The following is a 24,442-nucleotide window of genomic DNA, read 5'->3' as shown; positions in this document are numbered from 1 at the left end:
CAGAGCCTAAAATATGAGTTATGGGAACTCAAGTGGGCTAAAACCAGAAGCGATTTTAGCCCGTCGGTTACTCCAGAGCCTAAAATCTAAGTTTTGATAACTCAAGTGGGCTAAAACCAGAAGATCGATGGGCTATGTAACCCACCGATTTCAGCCCGTTGGTTAGTCCAGAGCCTAAAATTTGAGTTATAAGAACTCAGGTGGACTAAAACCATGAGACAGGTGGGGTGAAAATACCCCTAGTCTTTGAACAAAAATTTTTTCAACATTATTCCCGACTTTCCACTGGCTTAGGGAACTTGTTTGGGGACGATCCAGTGACTCAAATCACTTATCTAAGGTCCAACAATGTACCATCAACCTAGATATAAGATCAAATCAAAAGAAAATGAATATTCGTACCTCTTCTTCAAGAACACCAATAAAACCCCAAAATTTCATTTATTTTGCTCAAGAACCTCCAAATACTCTAGATCTTTACCAACACTCATTTCAAATATTTAAAAATCATTATACACACATTCCATTAGACCTTATATTTGAATATCCAAGTAGGATTAGCAAGATCTAAGTGAATTATTTCCCAAAAATAAAAAAAAAGAGGGTTCAAGGATAGGGTTTTCCTAAGAATCCTTAGAATGTGTGTAATACCTATCTCAAATCGAAGACCTCGGCGAGCTGATCATAAATTCGGGCTCAAAATACTAAGATCCGGCCTCGGTGAAGCTCTACAATCAACTTCTCCTTCTTCTTCCTCTTTTTCTTTCTTCTTCTTTCTCTCTCTTATTCACTCTCCCACCGACCAACTAACATTAATGAGGAAAAAGACAATTAATGTCTCCCCCCCCTTTTTATACCTGGACCCCCAAAATATCTTAAAAATCTCAGGTGAGCTAATTCAGGTGGATATATCTCAGGTGAGTATATCTCAATTGGTTAAATCTCAGGTGGGCTATCTCAGGCAGGCTAAATCTCAGGTGGGCTTCAATGGGAATAAACTCCCACATAATATTAGATTACGTTGGCACTCACAAATACAAGTACGTACCTTTACTTTTTGTACATAACTTGGTGGTGCGTGCAAATGCAAGGCTTGGGTGCACGTATTATACTTGGTACCCACTCGGTCGTGTCAGGCCAACCCGAGTTCAAGGTCACCCTTGCTACCATATTCCATATGGTACCTATGTCGGTTCACTCCAGTTCAGCCCCTATATGATCAAATCAAGTCAACGTGATTAATTAGACCGGGTTTAAAAAGTAAGGTATCACAATCAAGGCTAAGAGAGATGCACAACATTGGTCAGATTTTTGTAACTATATATTAATATACATGGGGATGCACGTCAACACATATAAAAATATTAGATTAAATTACACATCGACATTTAACTGGTGGCTAATTTAAGGCATTGGCTAATTATCCGAAAGTGTGACAATGAAATGGCTCAACTTGATAAGCTTATCAAGGTCTAACGGGCCGATTGAGTTTTTCTTCATTAATTATCTTATCGAAAATTGAAAGGGAGATTATTTTCAACACCACTTTTAATAAACTGAGATAACACTTTCTCCCCTCCTATCTAGCGTTACAATCTCATTAAGAAACTCTTACCAAAAAAAAAATATCTCAATAAGAAATTATTATATTTTAAATGCACCTCTATTAATCTAATCGTATATCTTTTATTTATTAAACTGATTTAGTAATATTTTTAGTCCCTTTTATTTGAGTTAACTCATATACTTTTTATATTGACAAAATGATCTTTAATAAGCAATTCACCAGGAAGACCTTGTTGGTGTAATCCAACCCATTTATTTAATTTTGCTAAATAGAAAGTATATGATTTGTATTATGCACATGTAAAATATATAGTCTAATTCAATCAAATACCGTCATGTAAATATGCCAACGTACTCGCATGCATCTCATTTATGTCCATCCATGTGTATTGTTCTCAAGATCACTATAATGCAATTCTCCAATAGTCTTCATTTTTTTATTTTGAAGTTCTATTTTGTTAGTTGGAAAATTCCAACTATGTCGAACTTTAATATGTGAGCAAGGGACATTATGCTACTTGTGATACCCTACTTTTTAAACCCGGTCTAATTACAACGGTTGACCCAGGTTCCTTATGGACCATGATGGCAAGGGTGACTTTAAACACAGGTTGGCCAGACAAGTCTGAGTCAGTGCCAGAGGAGACGGGTGTACCCAAGCCGTGCACATGCACGTATCATAAGGTCATGTACGGATATGCTGGTATGTAGTCGTATCCTAGAGTGTATACGTATAATATACCTTGTGCCGAGAGTCAAATTCTATCAAAATCTCACTTGTTGGCCAATTTTCGGCCCTCAGGTGGGCGGTCACAGGTGGGCGCATCCGCCCACCTGAGTGACCCACTCATGTTGTTACTAGTGGTTTTAAAAAGTATAAATAACATTATTGTGTTTTTCATTTTCTCATTTATTACACTAAAGAGTCGGTGAGAAGAGTAAAGAGGAGAGATAAAAGAAGGGAGAAAATAGAACGGAGAAGAAGAAAGGGGAAGGAAGAAAAAGAAGAAATGGATTTAAGCGGCGCCAAGGTTTGATCTTTTCATTCTGACCCCGGAAGAGTGATCCCCAACACGAGATCTACGATTGGAGGTGAACAAAGGCTATGTTTCTTAAACTTTCACCAAACCCAAGTAAAACCCTTGATTTTGGGAGAGTTTCTTGAGATCTTGTAAATCCCACTTAAGATGATGAATCTACGGTTTAATAGATGGTCTATGTGTTGATTTTGAAGGATTTGAAGAAGTGTTTACAAGGTTGGAGAAGCATTGGTGATTTCTTTAGCTAATAAGTGATTTTGGGTTTTGGAATAAGTTCTTGAGCAAAGAAGGTATGATGGCTTTTTAATCCTTAAATATAACTTAGATCTAGGTTAGAATCATCTTATAAGACCTTGAAAATATGGAAAATGTGATTGGAAAAACCTCATTTGATTTCTCAAAGGTTGGAGAAAGTTTAAAGGAAGAGGAAAATTTTTCGCCCTCTCAGGTGGGCTGGGATCGATGGGCCACACAGCCCGCCTGAGAAGGCAAGCCCTCGGCTAGGACTGACGGGCCCACCGGTGGGCTGACGGCCAGCCTGAGATGACCGACAAGCTGACCTACCTGCCTGAGAGGATAGACCCTCGGTCCCCACCGGTGGGTCGACCGACGGGCCGACCCGCCCACCTGAGAAGATCGGTGGGCTGTCCGACCCACCCGAGAGGCTCCCAACGTGATTTTTGTTTCCGAATGGACCCAAAACGGACGTGCAACCTTCTTTTATGATTATAAACATGATTTAGTCATCAAATATTGTTATTTTTTACCCCAAAGTGGTGAAATATTAATCCCATTCACTTATGATAGGTTCACCAAAATTTACGTTTCCCACGTCGGATCTCACCCGTACCTGGCGTGAGTCTTTGTACACAACAGGTAAGTGGGGAGAGGACATTTGGCTTTATTTTAAGGCTTATTGTGCATCATTTAATTGTATCTAGATTAGCCATGTCATCATGCAAATTATGTGTAGCTTAGTCATCCTCATATGATTATGACATGTGTGTTGTGCTTTACATTCTCAATGCTAAATGATTAATGTACTTATATGGTGAATGATGGGATCACTGTGCATGATGCATTATTAGACTAGATGCCGTAGTCGGCTTGGACAATACTGCATTGGTGGCTCGTGGAATGGGACGCAGTGGCACTATACAATCGTACTATGTCATATAGGAGCATGCAGTTTAGGATTATCATATTCCCGTGCTACGACCCTTCCCCACAGGGGTTGAGGTGTTGGGTTATCACTTGGGGGGAAGCAGTGGTCACGGGTGTCGGGTCACTGTGGCGATTAAACATACGCCCGGCTGGTCATTAGGACAGTCGGCAATCTCAGTGGTATATTCAAGAGGGCCAATCGTACTGCTTTTAAATTGCTGGAGTCAGCACCTTTACTTGACGCCATTTACTTTTATGTTGAGAGCCAGTATTCGGCATGCTTTACTTTTCTGAGTACTCACGGTGGGCCTTCTCCGACAGCCCTATGGGCGTATCACGGGATGGAGTTCGCAGCTTGTACCCGAAGCATACGCGCACTGTGGTTGTAGTAGCACCAAACTAAAGACTTAGTAATGTTGTTTAGGTGGATGAGATTTAAAATGAATTGCATAGCATATAGTGCATATGGATGTGATGGTTGTGTGACCATTCTTTTCACTTACTGAGCTAGTGAGCTCATCCCACGTGCGCACCTCTTTTAGATGATTTTTCAGGTCACCAGCCTAAAGATCAAGGGTCGGGCCCCACAGTTGAGTTTCCCGATAAGGATTGGTGGGTCCCCGAGGAGTATGAGCACGGTATGGATTGCACGTGCGAAGGCTGTGCTGCGAGACCGCAGTATTGACGCCGTACATGGTTTTACTTTTTGATTCTTTTGATGACCCTTTTTGTGTACTTGATACGTGAATTGTTTTTCTTTTTGTGTAAATATCATGCCTGCGGGCCCACATGTATTTATCTATATACTACAATTTGGGTATCAAGTATATTGGGGGTATTTACAGGTAAATTAAGTCTTCCGCTGAACTTTTGAACATTTATCTTAGATGTGTGTATACTGTGGTTGGGTACTGTATCAGATGATCCTGACAGGTTTGGGTTAATCGGAGTTAACCCAGTCACCGGTCCAGTTCTGTGAGAATGGGGTGTGACACTACTAGTCTATAAAATTTGAGCCCCAACTAGGCTTCCACATGATAAATATTTTGGCCACTCCATTAGGCATTCTTACGTGGATTGTGACAGGAAAAAGAATCTCTTTTATCATTATCACATAAATGGTATAACATATTAAATGGGAGATTATATCAGTTTGCTATGAAAAATCTCTTGCATGATTATTTTTTTCCCCCTTGGGAGAGGTGTTAGAACGACAATGATATTATTAACTAGACATAACAAAGTGTAGGTTCCATAAAGCCACTAAAGGATAAGGGAATAATAAAATGTTGGATAAATTCCTCAACCCTCATACAAAGCCAAAGTGTGAGCAACAAGGTAAATAGGGTGGCAAACATGATTAAATGTGTCTTAGATAATCACTTAAAAATATGTATCAATACCAAGGTTATCTAGTTCATCCCTAACCCCCCACCCCTCACCCACAAAAAAATAAAAAATAAAAAAATTCCATGATAAAATTAGAATCATACCCAAAATATATTACAGTAATAAGTTCAATATATCATTAAATATTTAAGGGATGGGAGAAAATGTATTACCCACAGAAAATCTTAATTTCTAGAAAAACCAAGCCTTTTTTTTTTTTCCCCTAGCGATAGTAGTTACTTATTGTAATTTCACTTTTAAATGCATATATATCCACTACACTCTCCTCAATTCTATCCTTTATGTAAACAACATATATAACGACCTATTCACATAATAAATATTGATGTTTTCAAATTAAATAATGTTTTAATGGTTTTACTTGGAAAATAAGAAATTCTTAAAATTAAACATTTTTAATGATTCCTTATGAATCCTCAATGCTCAAAGAAGTGTGAGATTGGCGAATCTATCCTATCGAGTCACTTCTGGTCTTTCCACGTGATTGGACTATAGTTGGAAAACCAGGTTTTGTGACTCAACTCATCCTCTTTAAATCCTAGTGAGTCGGAACGAGTCTTAGAAAACCAGGCGAGTTATGTCAAATTTTCCCCTCTTATTTTCATACTAGTATTTCTCAAGCAATCCAAATAAATAATTAATAAATAAATTAAATGAGACAATATAGAATAAAAGTGTTTGTTTTTCAATTTTTATTTTTTATTTTTTATGAAGCTCATCATTCATTGTCTCTTGGATGAACATGATAAGATCCGACTTGGAGATGTCATGGTCATGAATCATGTTTTTTTAATTAAAATTTAGATGTATACATTTAATAATCATTAGATTCAATATAGAAGACTTCGGTCATTGAATATTTAACATCATTATAATATATTTTAATTCAAAATTATTCAGAAATGCGACTTAAACTTTTGACAATAATCAACCGTTTTGTTGTGACTCAGGCAAAACAAATGAGTCTTGAATGATTCGGTATGATTTTGTCCCAATCTTATCATTTTTTAATACAGGATGAGTCTCCATGACTCTTGACTAGGCTTTTAATCGTTTGACCAAACATGATCTAGTTTTTCTAGTCAAAACCTGGTTTGCCAACAATGGATTGGACTAGCCAGTTTCTTTGCTATTTATACTCATTTTGTTCCAGTATAAGGAATCTCATTAAGGTTAAGGACCCCTTTTTTGGTTTAGTTGTTAAAAAAAAAAAAGGATTTTTTGGGCCTATCAAAAGTGGAATTTGTGCTTGTGGAAATTATTGAGTAATCGGAGCTAAAAACGAAAACCCGACATTTTTGTGAAAATATGAATTGAGTTTGTCGATTATCGAGTACGAAGATATCAATGGGATACATCAAACTGGCATGTTCAGCAACTCATGTATGGTATTTGAAACGTATACTAAATAAGATAATACTAATTTAGTTAAGTTATAGTATAACTATAAGTTATATAGTTCTATGAACATTTGTTCATTATTTTTTCAATATAATTATAATGATATGAAAAGTTATCCATCCCCGAAAAGTATTTAGTGCCCATTTTGGGCAACTCTCCATCATTTTTCTTTAATCTTATCATTACATAATCGATTTTTTTTGTTCGAGTATATCTAGAGTAAGAGATCCTTTGTCTAGGGTTTCAATTCGATTTAAAAATTCCTTGTTAATATAAATAGAAATGTCCAAAGGACCATGGTCCCCTACTCCCCCATATGTGATTTGAGTGGTGATAATTTTTTTTTCCTTTTTGGTTAACCAATGTGTCTGGGCTAGCTTACACGTACCTCAACTAATCCTCAAGAAGACTAGCACAGTAATCCATCGCCACGATCTCTCCTTAAATTGCAGATACACAAATAAGGAATTGAACATGGAACCGTGTGCCTATCCATATAATTCTTAATTTGCCCTAACCATCTGGACAACCGATGGATGAATGAGTGGTGATATTAGTTTCAGTGAAAAATAAGAAAAGTCATCACTTCTGCCCTTGAACCTAAACTTACATAATCATATCTCAAGGTTCTCTAGACAAGGGAGCAAGAGGTCCTCCTATCATTGCTTTAAAGTCTAATATAAACATGGTGCCTCTTGAATTCTGTGGTTCTCATGATTAGATCCATCTTTCCTCATGATTATATTTTCTTTACATTGTTTAGATTTTATGTGATATTCATGATGAGTATGCTAGTGGAAACATAGGTAAACAATTTTGATCATACACCTGTCAAAGTTAATCTTAAATTATATCATTAAGATAGTAAAAAAAATTAATTAAAAGGAGAGTATTAGTGCAGATTAGGCACTAAAAAGGCATGTACTGCCATAATCAACACCAATAGCCAACAAGTGGGTAGCTACATAAAGAGGGTATAAGAATTATGAAGTATCATATTAAAGAAAACTGATGGAATGTATATTTCTATACATGTTGCCCACCTTCTATCTCCTCTCTATAAATAGAATATAAAAAAAAAAAAAAAATGTAACTCTCGAAATGATATTTTTTTAAGGTGTCAAATAATTTATAATGTTATTTTTTTATTATTTTAATATAAAATATATTTTTCTTTTGGTAGAAATAAAATATTTTATTTTTCAATGAAGGTAAATGCTGTCATTTTACATATTTACTTGAAAAATATGTAAAACAATTACATCTTCTCATAATGACATAATAATAAGTCACTCTCAAATTATTTTCGAAAACTCTTTTATACCCTTAAATTTAAGACTTTATGAAATATGATAAAGACAATAAAAAATAATGTATCAAGTTCTAAATGAGGTGTAATTTACACTGTCTCTATTAATAACTAAATGAAATTTTGTTCAAAGAGCAAAAGCTAAATCCTACTATTGATTCTATCATATTGTTGTGTTTGTTATGCATTATGGACCAAGAATACATTATGGACTACTAAAAACATTGTTTGGTAAGCATTCCATTCTCAAAATTATAGAACACGTCAAGATTGCAGCCCATTCTGCATTATCCAACTCTCAGCACAATCCAATGAAAATAGCCCTGCCAATAATCTTATGAAAGGCTCACAAAGAATAGCGTCTCATCCTTTTTAAACTACTTTTCTTTCTCTCTCTCTAGAAACCACTTCTCCCAAGGAACTCTGACGAATGTCGACATGAAGGCAAAGAGGGTTTTTACCATATCTTAGGACTTGAGGGATCGATTCAAGCAATACTATCTAAGAAATCATTCAACATTTTATATTTTTATTTGTGAATTATTGATATAATGTTGTCTAGGATTTTCACCGAGGAGATTCTGCCCATGAAGTGTTTGATAAAATGTATGGGCATTCTAACATAAAAAAAAAAAATGCATTTTAAACAAACATTTTATCCAAACAATATTCTCAGTCAGTTAAGAATACATTCTGTAATACTAGAATGAAAATACACATTCTCATAATAGAAATGCATACCAAACACAGCCTTAGCATTAGTAGTTGATTGAACCAGTCTCAAATTTCATCTGTACAGGTCGGGCTATTGGTGCGGGCTAACTTATTTTACTCTGTCATGTAACTCATGTTTAGTAATTGATTGAATCAGTCTCAAACTTTAACTGCCCCATACAGGTAGGGCCTATCGACAACTATACGCACGCACAGGTTGTCTAGCACTCTCACGCATGGTGGGAATCAGATGTGCGTTCCAGAAGGAAAAAAACGCGTTCTGCTGGACCGGAATAAATCCGATCGGAAATCGCCCGAGCATCATTTGGAGATTATTTTCTAACGTGTCGAATAATCATTGATTATCGTCTGTCCACACGACGTTGGGATACAACTTACAAGTCGGTTTTCGTTTTCTACTTTGCATTGGCAAGTGCGAACAAGGGATCGCCACTATCTTCCCGGAATGAATTTTCTGTAACCATTTTTAAATCCTACCTAACTGCCAATCAAATTCCTTGATAATTTGATAAATAGTTCAGATTTCAGACAAAATTCACCGTGTTGGGACTGATTTTCTAGTAGAATTTTCAGATTTCCAAGGCCTCATGTGACCTGAAAATTTACAGAAACCCTAATAATTCAATCACAGCTTTCTTCCATTCCCCAGTTGACCTTTCTCCTTTTTCAGTGATTGTTCAACGCCACTTCAAGAACAGAAAAAGATCAACTGTTCCGATTTTTGGTCAGCTTCCTGCATCTTTTGATTCGTCCTTTGGTCTCTCTCTGCTCCTTCTAGCTCAGGCATGGATGATGTGAAGGATAAAGTCAAGGGTTTTATGAAGAAGGTGAATAATCCCTTCTCATCATCGTCTTCTGGTAAATTCAAAGGCGAAGGGAGAGTCTTGGGATCTTCTTCCTCTGGTCCCTCTAACTCGATTCTTGCTCGCCCAACCCAGATCACAGACTCAAGACAAAACCCACCTGTATCGAATCCAAAGCCGAAGCCACAGATACCACAGACCGATTCTCGTACCGATCAGAAGCTGAAGAACGGGCCTATTCGGCAAAATGTTCTCAATTCAGATCAAAGAGCGGCAAATGGTTTTGATCCTTTCGAGTCTTTAGTCACCTCGGGAAAACGTTCTCAGAATGGGTATACTTTTAAGGTTTTCGAGTGCCCAGTTTGCAATAAATCTTTCAGGTCCGAAGAGGATGTGTCTTTACACATCGATAGCTGCGTCAGTGACAAGGTTTCCAACGCTGATGTTGTTGAAGAATCGTCAACGAATGGGTCCAATGCAGGGGCTTGGAATGAATTGGCGGATCGTGTTGGGGCTTTTCTTTCTGGAGGGCCCTCAGAAGGGTCGGTGGAAGTTCTTCTTAAGCTTTTACGGAATATTATCAAAGAACCGAATAATGCCAAGTTCCGAAGAATTCGGATGAGCAATCCAAAGATTAGGGAGGCTGTTGGTGCAGTGGCAGGAGGTATTGAGTTGCTGGAGTATGTTGGATTTAGGCTCCAAGAAGAAGGTGGAGAAATGTGGGCAGTTATGCAAGAACCTTCGGAGGATCAGATATCTTTAATGAAAGAGTCCATATTGTTACTGGAGCAGCGGAAGACAGAAGACGTACCTGTAGTAGCATCAACTGAGGTAGAAGGTCCAGTGGAGCCAAAGAAAATCGACAGACAGGTATGTTAATACTTTAGAAGTTTGTTACAGGATTTTCATTGCTCCCTTGGTGCAATTTACTATTAATTCGAGTCACAATACATTGTGAGGAAATCCCTGATTCATAATTTCTTGCCACCTAGCTCCAAAATTCTGATATGTATTTTAATTTTTTAGTTTTCAAAGTACAAAGATCAATTACCAATAATACTGCTTTGAATTGGGTATTGATCAGATTCTATCAGTTTCTTCTCACACTATTTCTTTTCTGGTTGATATTATTATCATCGTTTTTGCACATATTTTCAAGTTTATGTAAAATTTTCTGTATGGTTATTTCTTTTTCTCCCTCCACCCCATTCTCCCAAAATAAAGAACTGTCTTTTCTTTTGATCTCTATGCCATCTGGCTTTCTGTATTCCATAGGTTCTTGTATGCTGATGTTATATGTATCCTAAAATTTAGGAGTTTTCAGGCTGTAATTTATTCTATTAATTTGATGCCTCTGACAGTTTTTAAGTTTGTACTCTTTCTAGATTCGAGTCTTCTTTTCTGTTCCTGAAAGCATAGCAAGGAAAATTGATCTGCCAGAGTCATTCTACAACCTCTCTGCTGAAGAGCTGAGAAGAGAAGCTGAGATGAAGAAGAAAAAGATAGCAGAATCTCAGCTGCTTATTCCTAAGTCGTATAAGGAGAAGCAGGTGAAAACTGCAAGGAGGCGATTCAAAAATGCTGTTATCCGGATCCAGTTTCCTGATGAAGTAGTGCTCCAAGGTGTCTTTTCCCCATGGGAGACAACTACAGCGCTTTATGAGGTCAGTGGTCCTCATCTACTTCCCAGAAAATGTTCATTTTTGCTCCTTCATGACTCTTTCTTGTAGATCTAAACTCAAATAATTGAGATTTCATAACTATTATAAATGGTACAAAACATGCTGGACTGCTATATTAATAGATCTGATGGAAGTAACTGGTTTTCTTGGTTCTGATCATAGTTAGCAAATTCGGATTCGGGAATAATTCGGAATAATTCGATTGATTAATTTAAGGATTCGGTCAAAAAAGCTTATTGGTTTTTTTTGGTTTAAAAAAAAAAAAAAAAAAAAAAATACTGTTTAAGTGGACCGAATAATTCGGTTTAATTCAGATTCGGTCCGAATTATTCGCGTTTTATATTCACTTTTGAAAAAATCGCGAATTTTACCGAATTTTATTTTTAATTCGGATTCGGTCAGAATTTTTGATAAAATTCGGAAAAATTCGGTCCAGCCGAATAATTCACGAATTATTCGGCCGAATTGATAACACTGGTTCTGATTGACAATCAGCTCTCTTATATCAATCTACTTTGCTTTAGTAACATTATGAACTTTAGTTGGAATTTTGCAGAGGTCACACCCTGCCTCCTCTACGCCAAGGTATGCGGCATTGGATACCCATATCCAGTTAGCCTAACCCTCCAGGATCACAGATACAGTACCCCAATCCGTAAATGCCCCAAAATCACAACTAAAATCAGAGTACACGTATAAGATTTGTAAACTTTACTCTACTACTGGTGATTCACTAAATGATAATTACCATATACCAAAATTCATTTGAATTCCGATCTTAGGTATTACAAGATTATAAATAATACATAAAGATAAATAACTGAAAATGAAGAAGTGATGTCCCTCAACACGGTGTCTCACAGACACAAGCCTTACCATTGCTACCGAAGTCCTAAGCCTACCTCTGCACTGGTTCCACCATCTAAAAAGGGTACAACAAATAGGGTGAGTTTCCACGAAACCTAGTGAGGGGTAACACACACAAGCAATCATAACAATCCAAGAAAATGCAATAATATAAATATCCATGCCCAATCACATCAATATGAATGCAATTATATGAATGCAATGACATGATCCAATTATTATCAAATAATTCTAACCAATAGTTTTTAAGTCCGAAGGGGTATAAGTGCTACTGCAACATAGGTGGTATCCCCAGTTATGAATATACGTTATTAGTCCCCAATGATACAAGCTAGTTGTGAGTCAGGAGCATACTGGTCCCTACCAGTGTTATCAATTCGGCCGAATAATTCGCCAATTATTCGGCCGAACCGAATTTTTCCGAATTTTATCAAAAATTCAGACCGAATCCAAATTAAAAATAAAATTCGGTAAAATTCGCGATTTTTTCAAAAGTGAATATAAAACGCGAATAATTCGGACCGAATCCGAATTAAACCGAATTATTCGGTCCACTTAAACATTATTAAAAAAATAAAATAAAATAAAAAACAATAAAAAAAAAACCCAATAAGCTTTTTTGACCGCTTTTTTGACTGAATTCTTATATTAATCAATCGAATTATTCCGAATAATTCTCCGCCCGAATAATTCCCTAATCCGAATTTGCTAACTATGGTCCCTACATGGCTACTTCGGTACCCGATAAACCCTTATTAATAACCCTCCCATAATACCACTACATTGAATCCAACATCGCATGTAGGGTATGCTCATCACCGAATCCAACATAGCATGAGGGTTTGTTACGATGTTGGCATCTGCACACTTCAGTCACCGAAAATCGTCCCCAACCTCGGACTATCGGACGAAAGGGTTAGCCAATACATAAACCCCCATTGGCAAGGGTCGTAGCACCATGGTGGTTATCCTAGCCCAATTCATTCTGATATGCCATAATACATTTCAATCACATTCACACACAGACCCACCCTAGGCATGTAGTGCCATCGGCACCAACCGTTGGCCACCCTGCACCCGAGTCACACACACACACACACACTCATCCTGAGCATGCAGTGCCGCCGGCACCAACTGTTGGCCACCCTGCACCCCAGTCTCACACACACACATTCACCCTGAGCATGCAGTGCCGCTGGCACCAACCGTTGGCCACCCTGCATCCCAATCTCTCTCACACACACACACACACACACACACATGCACAACACAATCTCATGCCACATCAACACTTTCCACAAGGAACAAGATAATAATATGCAAATTGACATAATTCATCCACATATGCATTATGATGCAACAAATTCATGTAAACACACAAAATCCCCTCACCTCGAGTCCTAGGTGATGATGGACAGTTGTTGGCCTCGCGTTGCGTTGTCTCGTTACCTCTTGGTTCTACTCCTGTGATACATAAGATTTTTAAGGAAACAAATCATAAGGTAATGAGACCCTAGGCACATATTCTAGTTTCATTTCCTACTCCCCTTTTCTTTGAAATTGTTCTCGATTTGGGGTTTTTATAACTATAGGGCTAATTTATATGTGGGGGATGTTCACCCATCTCAATTAGCTTAGTTTAAGTGTAATTAAAGGATTAGTTAAGATAGGTTTACACATGCACCCAAATTTCTCCAAAGTTCTAGTCGCGACTAAGCTAAATTAGGGAATTTCGGTTGAGGGTGTATGTGGTGACCACCAATGGCTTACATGGTCACCCCAATCCACTATACATATATTTAATTTCATTTTTTCCAACCCAATTTTTGGTTTGAATGGTGGGGTATAGAGGGTTTGGGCAAAACCCACCATTTCTAGGGTTTAGTTACCCAAATTGGGGATTTTACTAGGGAGGGCTTATGGACTCAAATTGATCCGTCAATCTTGTTAGGATAGGTCCTTACACTAAACCCCTCTCCCAATTTGTAGTCTTGACAAGTGAGAAGGTGAGTTTTAGGAAATTTCCCCATTTCTAGGTTTTGTGTTGCCCAAATTGGGGTTTGAAATGGGGATTTCACTAGAGAGGGTTCATGGGTTCAAATTGAACCATAGATCTTGCTAAGACAAGTCCCTAACATCAAATCCCCCAATCAATTTATACATTAGGTAAGTGGGTAGGTTCGGTTGGGGAGATCTCCATTAGTTTAATGGAGAATGAAAATGGAAAGGAAAGAGAGATGACTACTTAGAAGGTAGAGAGAGAGAGAGACATCTTACGTTAGATGGGTGCTCCCCCTTGCTCCTCTCTTCCTCTTCCTCCCTTGCTCTTCTCCTCCTCCTTCTTCTTCTCCTTTCTCTCTTCTCTTGCTCGTAGTTTGGTAGGAATGAATAGAATGAATGGCTAAGGCTTCTATTTATAGCCACTTAAGTTTCTTGAGGACTATTTGGCAAAAAAACGAGTTTTCACTCTTTTCCGGGTCAAGCCGTCGTTTGGCACTAACGGGCCCACCTCGGGTTGTCCGGATACATTTATCTATACCCCAATATGTGGTCCCAACTATTGGGAGTGGTTTGAGGTGCACGGGTGCGAGGGCCTAGGTCCAACGGCCAAATAACCCCATTTTGGCCACTATATCTCACTTGAGGTGTTTACTGGTGAAGGCTGAATTGGTTCCCTTTATGTGGGAATGTATCCTTATGTTGAGTGGGGCTTTCCCAACGTGTTTCCAATGTGTGGGTCCCACCTCCTGGTATATTTTTTATTGTTAAATCTCCGCGAAGCCTCAATTTACTAGTGGTTGTCACCCCGGGTGCATTACCCATGTCCAAACATTTAATTAACCTGGGATTTTTGGGCACGGGTATAGCAGCAGAAAGAGTATAATATATGGATGATGAACACTCCTTTGGTCCACCCTAGCATATCGGTTGTCTAAATTTGACTGATGTTTCCTTTACGTTAAATTAGAAAAATGGTGTATGGTGAACACTACTTTGGAATCTTGATTTGTAACATGTCTACTTCCTATGAGATATGGAATAGTTTAAAATTTTGTGATCCAACTTTTCTTCCAAGTATGCCATGATTGAATATTGACCTCTCTCCCTTTTATTTCATTCTTCATATTGCTTCTGATTTTTCCTGGAAACCTTCTACATACTTCCCAGTGATGGTTCAATTCATCATTTCCAGGGCTTGAGCTCTAGATATATTACTTCCCTGGTTCTGCTAACATATTTCAATCAACTAAGTGATTATGTCCTCTTAGTAGTTAACGCCATGTCATGATTTCTCAAGTTGTTTCCTCACCAGGCATATGGTAATTAGATATAGGGATATGCTATTAACGTGATCTTCCATGCTAACTAGCATGGTAACTAGACACTGTTGTGTTCATGCTAAATGCTTCATTCTTCTTGAGATTGGTGCCCCTCAAATATGTATGGTAGAGGACATATCGGCTCATAGAATGGTGCCCCTCAAATATCTAAGTTTCTCGGTACCAAGCAGAAGATGCAATTATTTGTGGATGTAATTATACAATCCATTATGCTGCCAGCTTGAAAAAGTAGTTTGAATCTGAGGGTGGCCACTTTGTACAAGAAATGCCATAGTTTAGGACCAACTTCAGTTAGCCCCTCCTGGTCCCCATAAAAGTGACTTGCACCAGGATATGGCCCTTCAATTATGCCATCTCCTCTCCTACAATCCTCTATAAGTCCGGTTTTGCCTTCTGCTATTGTGCTTTATAATGGAAAGAGGAAAGGGAAGAATGAGTTATAAGTTATATCTCTAGGACTTCTAAATCAACAAGCTAGAGGGTTATTTGTACTAACCAAGTGTGTAGTCATAGGAATACATCAATTCTCTCTCTCTAAGATTACCTTTACCCGTCAAGGATTTTTTTTTAATCTTACATAAATTCACCCTGATGAGAAGAATATATTAATTAGCTTGTATACATGTCTAATTGAGCTAATCACTGTAGAATTCCTTTTTTTTTTTTTTAACCTCTCCCCTTTAATTAATATATTCTACTCTCCTCTCGTGGGAGATAGTCTGTAATAGTGGCCTTAGAGTTTCTACTTTATATAAGCCTTCCCCCTCCACCTCCTAAAACTCTCTACTTGTGCACAGTCTTGAGTCTAGACTTGGGCATTGCTACCTGCTTGACCCGTCTTATCTTAATTTCCCCTCTGACAAGAGTCTACTCAATCAGCAAACGCCCTAGAACTCCTCAACTTCATTTATAGATGGATCTCTCTTTCTCCAGGATTAAAGTTTCCCTCCCCCCCTACATATGTGTAGAACTAGTACATGAGCAAACAGTTAAGGATTTATAGAAGACATACCAAATATCATGATGTTGTATGAGATAGGGATTTCATTTTACAGGCATTGGGTGGTCTGAGGGAAGGGAGAAAGACAAGTGCAGATTATGGTTTACAATAAGAACCCGTGGAAGCTAGCACATCGAATTGATAAAGATAAAGTTCTATGTAACGAGGAGAAAACCTCATTTTCTTGATGACTTGGAAGTGGAAACCCAGTAGCAGAGGAAAAAGGTTATATCGATAGGGCCATATTTAAGTGTGTAGTGATTGAATTTTATGTAGGCCCCTGGAGGATCAGTTTCTGATATTTTGGATGTACATTTTGTATGTTCTTGCATATCTCGTGATAGATGTACAGCTTTTGCCCAGTAAATTTTTTCACTTCATTACAAAAGGAAAAAGAATAATCCTTGTAGTGATCAAATGAAGAGGTGAGAAGAAAACACGTCTAATTTTTTAGGTTTAGTGTGGATGTAAAATAAGAGGGTGGGCCTTTGTGAACCGGTAAGGTTGCTCCATTGCGACCTAGTGGTCGTGGGTTCAGTCATGAAAGAGCTTCTTCGTGAAGCGGGGGTAAAGCTGTGTACATTATGACCCTCCCCAGCACTGGGTACACCCTTTTGGTGTGGGTGCAGAATCTAATTCATGGAAAAATAAAGTTGCCAGCCATGCACTTGCCCACCAATGTATTCAGTCCAATGACTCCAATTTACATAATGACATTTTCCATCAATAATGAGAAAAAATACAAATATTGGAAAAGTAAAAAACCTGAATTAGCACTCATCGGGAGAATGGAGAAACACTGAAGTGGCCTATAACAACAGAAAAATAGGTGGGCTGAAAGAAAAGGGAATTGACACCTATCATATGAAAAGTTTAGGTAGAATATTGCTGCTTGATAACCAATGATTCTTACAAGGTTCCATCCAACCTGGTATATGAATGCTGATCATGTTGAGCTTGTTAAGAGTGCTTTTGAAAATGACTTTTGAAGAGTAGGCTTAGGAATGATGTAAATGCTTGACCCTTTCTTTCGTATAAATAATGATTGATCCTTTGAAGGCATATAGATTATCTCAACTACTTGGTCGTCCTTACACCTATATATATATATATATGCTGCACTGACTTAAAACTCTCTTAAGCTCCGAGGCCAAAGTCTTAGTTCCCTCTCTATCCTGGATACATGAACTTCTGATCCATATGAATCATCTCTGTACTTATTGCCTTTTTTTTTTTTTTTTTTTGGGGTGGGGGGGTGGTGTGTCGGGGAGATGCATTAGTGATATATTTGTTTATTTAACTGAACTCCATTTTGCAACGAACATTATATTGAATTTTTCTTGAACGAGGAATAAAAAACTCTACTGATCTGTTGTTCCTTTCTTTAACACTGTTGATCTGTATATGTGCGAATAGACATAGCATACTTATTTTCTTCCTATTTCTCTTAGTTTGTCAGCTCAGCACTTAAAGAACCCAGTTTGGAATTTGAACTATTGCATCCAGTACTTTCCAAACGGCGGGTGATCCCACAGTTTCCTGTTGCTGGAGGTAAGGCTCCAACACTAGACGAAGAGGACTTGGTACCAACAGCTCTTGTAAAGTTCAGACCCATAGAGACAGATTCAGTTGTTTTCACTGGGCTCTGTAATGAGCTCCTAGAGATCAGTGAACCACTCAGCTGATGGTAAGTTGCTTAAGCTGAGTGGTTATTGAGTGATATAGTGATTGGCAGTCTCAACTGTTGCGTTTCAAAGCCATTGTTGTAAATGCGACTTTTTTGTTACCATTTCTACATTGGTTGGGTTTCATAGCCATTATTGTAAATGCAATTTCTGTGCGGTAACCGTTCATTGGTTGGTGTTCCAAAAGCTAGACTTGGTGCATTCCAATGTGTAATGTTTCATACCTTCTCAACAACTCTGAAATTTTCAGGAATTTCATTGTTTTGTTTTTGTTTTTGTTTTTTTTTTTTTGTTTTTTGTTTTTTTATAATTTGATTCTTAAGTCATTGATGACTAGAATGTAAATATTCATCCATTTTGTATTGTTGAGAAGGTAGCATTGCTCCCCGTATTTCATTGTGTGATCCATCATTTTTCATTTTGATAATAATTAGGTGATTTATTGACAAGTGCGATCCTTCATTTCCTTTCTAGTTTTTAAAAAAAAAAAAAAAAAAAAAAAAAGAGGGTTGACCCTAAAGGGGTCGTTGCTTGGAGCAAAGGGCTCTTTCTGCCTACGCAGTGGTGCGGGTTCGAATCCTGGGAGCTAGCCTCTCTGTAAAGGGGGTAAGGTTGTCTACCTATATATCCTCCTAGAACCCTGTTTAAGTGCGGGAAGCCTTTGTGCACTGGGTAATGGTTTGTTTGTTTGTTTTTTTTTTTTTAACCCAAAAAATTTGGTGCATTTTTTCCCCTACTTTCCTGATTCCCTCTCATAGGCATGAAACATGTTGAATTTGAGTTGACCTGGTGATTGATTCTTCATACAAAATTATACGGAGATCAAGGGCCCGTTTGATAACGTTTCTATCGTTTCTGTTTCAAGAAACATCAGAAACGGTAATTGTCATTTTTGTTTCCAGAAATGGAAACAAGGTGTTTGATAATAACAATCTGTTCCATTTCAAACCCTAACAAAATCAGGTGAGGCCCAATGTATCCAGGTGTTCCTTCCTCTCCAACCGCTGCAACGGTAGTACACTGGGATAAAAATTCGTGGATCCACCATGAGAATATCTTCGAGGTGCAGTGAAGGTGCAGCAGTAGCCGGCTTCAGAGATGTCGAATCTCTGTTCCAAACAAAACCCATCTCCGAAATCCGCAATGTGGAGAAGGATGCGAAGAAAGAGATTGACGAGAAGAAAGAAGAGCTCGACAACTCGTCCGCAATAGGTACCACGATCTCATCGACTCTGCCGACTCCATTGTCCAAATGAAATGCTCCTACAAGTCTAACTCCACCAATATTACAATCATCGATAAAAGGATCCGCTCCCAAATTGACACCTGATCCTTTGAGGCTTCGGATTTTACGGGATCGCTAGTTGTGTGAAGTACCTCATCATATGCTGGAGAACATCTAGGGTGGCCTTGACGAGTCAATGTTTTTGGAGGCTGCAAATAGGTATCTTAGGGCTAGAGAGGTTCATGAACTGTTGGTGAACCGCCATGCCGACAAGACAATCGAGGTCGGGACCATGGCCGCCGGCACCCGAGGCCACTATAATGTCACCCAGTACCAATGGTTAGGCTCAGTCTGACCCTCTGCCTTCGCCTCCAAAACCCAGCCGAGAAGAAGAACTCATTGGTGTCTTGCCTCAATCCATTGACGATGAAGGGTTTGTGGGATTTCACGATTTTTGGGCACCAAAGCTATTCCCAGAAAAGGCGAAACAAGTATGACTTTTTTTGTCATGTCTGTTTCTAGGAACGGAAATCACCATGAATTTTGATTTCTATTTATAACAACAGGAGAAACGGAACGAGTTTGTCAAACGTTTTTTGTTCATTTTTGTCGTTTCTTGATACAGAAACGGCAAAAACGCGTTTCTTGAAACGTTATCAAATGGGCCCCAAGATGCGACTCAGATCCATGACTCCTTGCCTCTTCTCCCAATCTTCACCATTCTTCTCCCTATGATTATAGTGTGCGAACCATAGTTATTCAGATCTATCCTTGATGGGGAGGCCTTAGCCATGCGTAGAGGACTCCTAGAAGGTATGCTCAATTTGTTGATTACATTATTGCTGAATTTGATTGCAAGGAGTTGATGAGCTACATGCAGAGCAACTCTAGGGTTATCCCAACCTCAATACAAGCTGTTCTAATGGATATCTTATATTTGTCATCTCAGTTTGTTGACTGTAAGTTTTCCTATATTCCTAAGGAATCTAACCGCATTGCGAATACCTTAGCACAGAAGGCCCTGTCGGTTGAGGGTATGACGGTTTGGCCGAATTCCTCTCCGTGGCTGAAGGAAAGTTGTAACCCTTCTACTGTGAGTTTTTCTACCTCTAATGAATAGATTTCTTCTTACCCAAAAAAAAAAAAAAAAAAAAAAAAAAAAATCTTCACCATCCCTTCCCAAACAAGAAAGAGAATTATTTATCAAACTATTGGCCTATATGTAAGATCCAAATGGATTGATATTTGGGTTCTTATGTTGATTCTCTCTCTCCCCCCACCCATCCACCCACCTGGCCCTTTTTTACTTTTTCTTTGGGGTGTGTGTGTGTGTGTTTTTTTTTGAGGGGGGGGGTTTGGATAATAACTGATACTGACGTTAGATTTTTTATGCTTGTGTATGTTTGTTGGAGAGGGAGGCCTATTGATGCCACCTAGATTCAGATTGGAATAAAATCTAAACTCAGATCTAACCCTAATTTCAAAAAAGGTAAAAGGATCATTACTAGTTTGTGCCCTTACGCCCAGACACGAGGGGTGGTGAAAAGACCACCTTGCTCCTTTAGTTGGATGTTTGTGCACTTTCCTTGTTTGGTCCCTGCGCTACTTCAGTTGTCATGTGACAAAATAGCGATCCCAACGCTTTCAAAAATTATATTTATGATTCATAACTGATTAAATATGGATGGATTAAATCTCGAATGTGAGCGATTAGATGTGCTAATAATTTGCCTAGGGATTGTTCCCCTGATTCTTCAGTCCCACAATAATATTGTATACATCTTCCAATCATTACTTTAACTTGCCCATGTCACCAAACTTATTAACAACTTGTGAGAACAAATTATCTTATCTCCAATGTTGCAATGACTTCCCAAATTGCCAAGTCAGAAACCTAGTTGCACTTTTTTTTTTTCACCTTACCTTCGAATAAATATGTCTAAGACTTGCACCCATCAGATGTTTAGGGCGAATTGGAAATTGTATGGATAGATGTACTGTCCTAGATTCGATTCCTCATTTGTGCATTTGCGATTTAAGTGGAGACCGTAACGATGAATTACTGCGCTAGTCTCCCCAAAGATTAGTTGAGATGCACGTAAAAAAAAAAAAGTGTCTTAAGACTTGCTTAATTCTTTAGGTGGCATTTTGGCTTGCACTGTGCTTTCTGGCCCTAGTATAATACCCCAAAGCCCACTTATGAAGTTACTTAGAGGTTAATTCCTTATATCTAATTTTAACCTGTACATGGCCATGGTCAATCCCAATAAGGCAGTTGTGCATCCCAGGAGGGGTAGGGTGGTCATTGCACTCCCCCTTATTTATGGTGCAGGGCCACGCACTGTGCTTTCTGACCCTAGCACAATGCCCCAAAGCCCACTTATGAAGTTACTTATAAGCTAATTCCTTTTATCTAGTTTTAACCCTGCACATGGCCACTGTTAATTCTAATAAAGTATTTTTGTATTTAAGGGCAAGTGTTTTCTATCTAAAAGAGACCCTTGTGCCTAGACAAATGGGTCTGCATCCCAAGAGGGGCAGGGTGGTCATTGCACTCCCCCTTATTTATGGTGCAGGCCACTCTAGGGCAAAAAGCTTTGTCCATTTATTTAATGTATGCAATGTAGATTGGCTAATTTTATAGCATATTTCTACTTGCATATCTATTCAATCTAAACTATAACAACAACATATTCAGCCTTATCCTAACTTAATGGGTTAGCTAGTCACTACATGGATCTATACAAAACAAAAATAGGAAAAAAAAAAAAAAAATTCAAACAAAAAGGGGAAAATAAACTGATGAGAAAAGAAAAAGGCACAACCCAACAAGTCAGGAGAATCTCACCTTAATGAGGGTTGGCTACATGGATCCTCGTCCTCCAATAGCCTCTATCCAAACATACTTGGAAGACGACCAAGATTATACATGTTGTTCATCACTACTAGTTGTAATTTGGAGAAAAAATTATCAATGTATACTACACAATTGAGAACTAATAAAACATTAACAATTATATGGCACATAATCAAGTCATTTCAATATGAGAAAATGGTTTTTATCCAGGAGTTTGGCCCTCTGCTAGTGCCCATGCCAATGAGAGTATACTCATGAGCACTAACTAAGAAGGACGTCATTGTCATTTGGCACTCTTGTGTCTTGGCATTGTGGCACACTCCTGGACAGAAGAATGCATTCCCTTTCAATATAAACGAAGAACTGTAAAAAAAAGGGTCATCTACAATGCCACCCCCTAGAGAATGTCAGTATTATAGGAACACCCCCTCTGTTTCACCAAATTAGACTCAGACCCCCTACCGTCAGTCACTGTTACAAAATATACAGAAAATGTTGACATCAACAATTCAATTTTTTTTGTAAATACCATTTTGCCCTTAAAAATAATAAAATACCGAAATTACCCTCATCAATTTCACCACAACCCTTCACGCGACGGCGACTAGGCTGAAGAACATTCCCCAGGGCTTTTCAGATCGACGGCTACGAACCCCTTCCGGCGACTACGGCGGAAGAACGTTCCTGGGATCCTCAACTCTTGATGATGTTCTATATAAAAAATGGACGGATTTATCCATCTTTGATACCGATCAGCTCCTCGACGGTGATGGCGGCAACAGATATAACCACACCAGCGAAAGGACCGCTGGCTCGAATGTCAATCTGAGACATAACAGAGGAAGTTGGGCACATTAACTAGGTTTGCAACCCACAGAAAGAAGAGGAAATCCTCGAGATCCTTTGCGACCAGTGGATCTGGCGGCGGTCAGTTCCGTCTTCCTCCGAAACCGACGAACTCTCTCCTTTGATCGCCGCTGCAACCCATACTGATATCGGCACGACCTCTTGCATCTCCCCATCTCCCTCCCCTGTTGTCTGCCCCACTCCGCATCTTTCATTCTGTTTGCATCTGGGTTTATTTATTATCATTGTTGAAGAATAAATATCTCTCTCTTAATTTGGGGTTTCCTTATCACCTGTAGTTGTGGCGCTACAAAGCTGGTGTCTGTTTTTTTCAACTATTAATTATCAATTTGGATTCATGTAAAATAAAACGATTTGATGGTGCTTTCATTTTTGTTTATTATTTTTGGCCTTCCTGATCTGCAATGGCTTTTCTGCATGCTTTCCCCAATTGAGAGGAAGCACTTGAAGCAGCGGCGCAAAGAAAAACGAGGCCCTCTATCTGCCTTACAACAGAAGATGGGTTACCTTCAACTCTGAATTAGGCACGTCCATGTCTAGCCCTCTCGTTTATAGATGGGGAGACGCAAGTGGCGGTGCCGCAGTGGGTGGGTTGCAGCAGCAAGTGGGGGAGAAAGAGAAATGTTAAAACTAAAAAAGCGGCTGACAGGGCGGCGGTTCCGAAAGTTGATCAGCACCAACAACATCCTAAAGAGAGGATCAACTCCATTTCCAACACATAACACAATTTCAGTAGGGTAATTTGATTTTGATTTCCTTTGTAAATTTCTGCAACTTGAGTTGGGGATTTTGCTTAATTTTTCTTCTAGTTCCCCCTCTTTCCTCTCTCGTGTAAAGCATCTGTATGAGGAGGTGGAGAAGAAGAAGAAAAAGCAGGGGCTCCCAGGTTACTTCCGGTGAGCAAAGGAGAGCGTTCGTCGCCTTCGGAGGAAGAAGAAGTCATGGCAAACTTGTCGGGATCACAAGTCGCAGGTAGGAAGAGAATGAAATGGTGCACAGGTGAAGAGAGGGGTATTTTTGAAAATAAAAATATAAGGGTGTTTTATTAGTAAGGGCTAAAGTGTCATTTCATAGCATTACTTAACAGAGACTGACGATAAGGGGTCTGAGTCTAATTTGGTAAAAGAGAGAGGATGTTCCTTTAATACTGGTATTCTCTATGGCGCGGTATAAATTACCCTTAAAATTATGATTAGATAAAATACATGTTGGCGTTTTTTCTTTACCGTATTGGCTTTTGAGATGGCCGATACCCGTTTCGTCAAATTAACAGCTGGGGCGTTTCCGTCGGTTTCAAAACACTTGGCTTTATACGAGAAAAAGATGAAACAGCTGGCTCCGGATACAGTTTTGGGCGGGAGAAAAATCGTGAATCAGAACCACTTCACTTCTTTTACCCTTTCTTCTTCTTCTTTTATCTCTCCGGCGCAACCAACGTAGGAGAAATACAGAAAGATTTAAGGGGATAAAAATGGAGGAACAGAGAAAAG

At 38.7% G+C, this 24,442-nt stretch overlaps 1 protein-coding gene across 1 annotated transcript; it reads left to right on the top strand.

Moving 5' to 3' along the window:
• The first annotated feature begins 8,892 nt into the window (after positions 1-8,892).
• Positions 8,893-18,279, top strand: LOC122082557 (plant UBX domain-containing protein 2-like). Its single transcript, XM_042650206.1, has 3 exons — positions 8,893-10,298; positions 10,814-11,092; positions 17,770-18,279. Exons 1-3 carry the CDS (start codon positions 9,411-9,413, stop codon positions 18,001-18,003), a joined length of 1,401 nt encoding a protein of 466 aa, XP_042506140.1. The 5' UTR covers positions 8,893-9,410; the 3' UTR covers positions 18,004-18,279.
• Positions 18,280-24,442: the final 6,163 nt, after the last annotated feature.

Source organism: Macadamia integrifolia, chromosome 6, assembly GCF_013358625.1.
Source record: "Macadamia integrifolia cultivar HAES 741 chromosome 6, SCU_Mint_v3, whole genome shotgun sequence".
Lineage (NCBI taxonomy): Eukaryota > Viridiplantae > Streptophyta > Magnoliopsida > Proteales > Proteaceae > Macadamia > Macadamia integrifolia.
Note: the sequence above shows the minus strand (reverse complement) of the source record. Positions and strands in the feature narration are given on the sequence as shown.

Excerpts from the sequence above, each read along its gene's own strand:
- LOC122082557 (XM_042650206.1), top strand. The coding sequence starts at position 9,411 with ATGGATGATGTGAAGGATAAAGTCAAGGGTTTTATGAAGAAGGTGAAT. Across the intron at positions 10,299-10,813 it reads CAAAGAAAATCGACAGACAG|ATTCGAGTCTTCTTTTCTGT; the intron begins GTATGTTAATAC and ends TACTCTTTCTAG. Across the intron at positions 11,093-17,769 it reads CAACTACAGCGCTTTATGAG|TTTGTCAGCTCAGCACTTAA; the intron begins GTCAGTGGTCCT and ends TATTTCTCTTAG.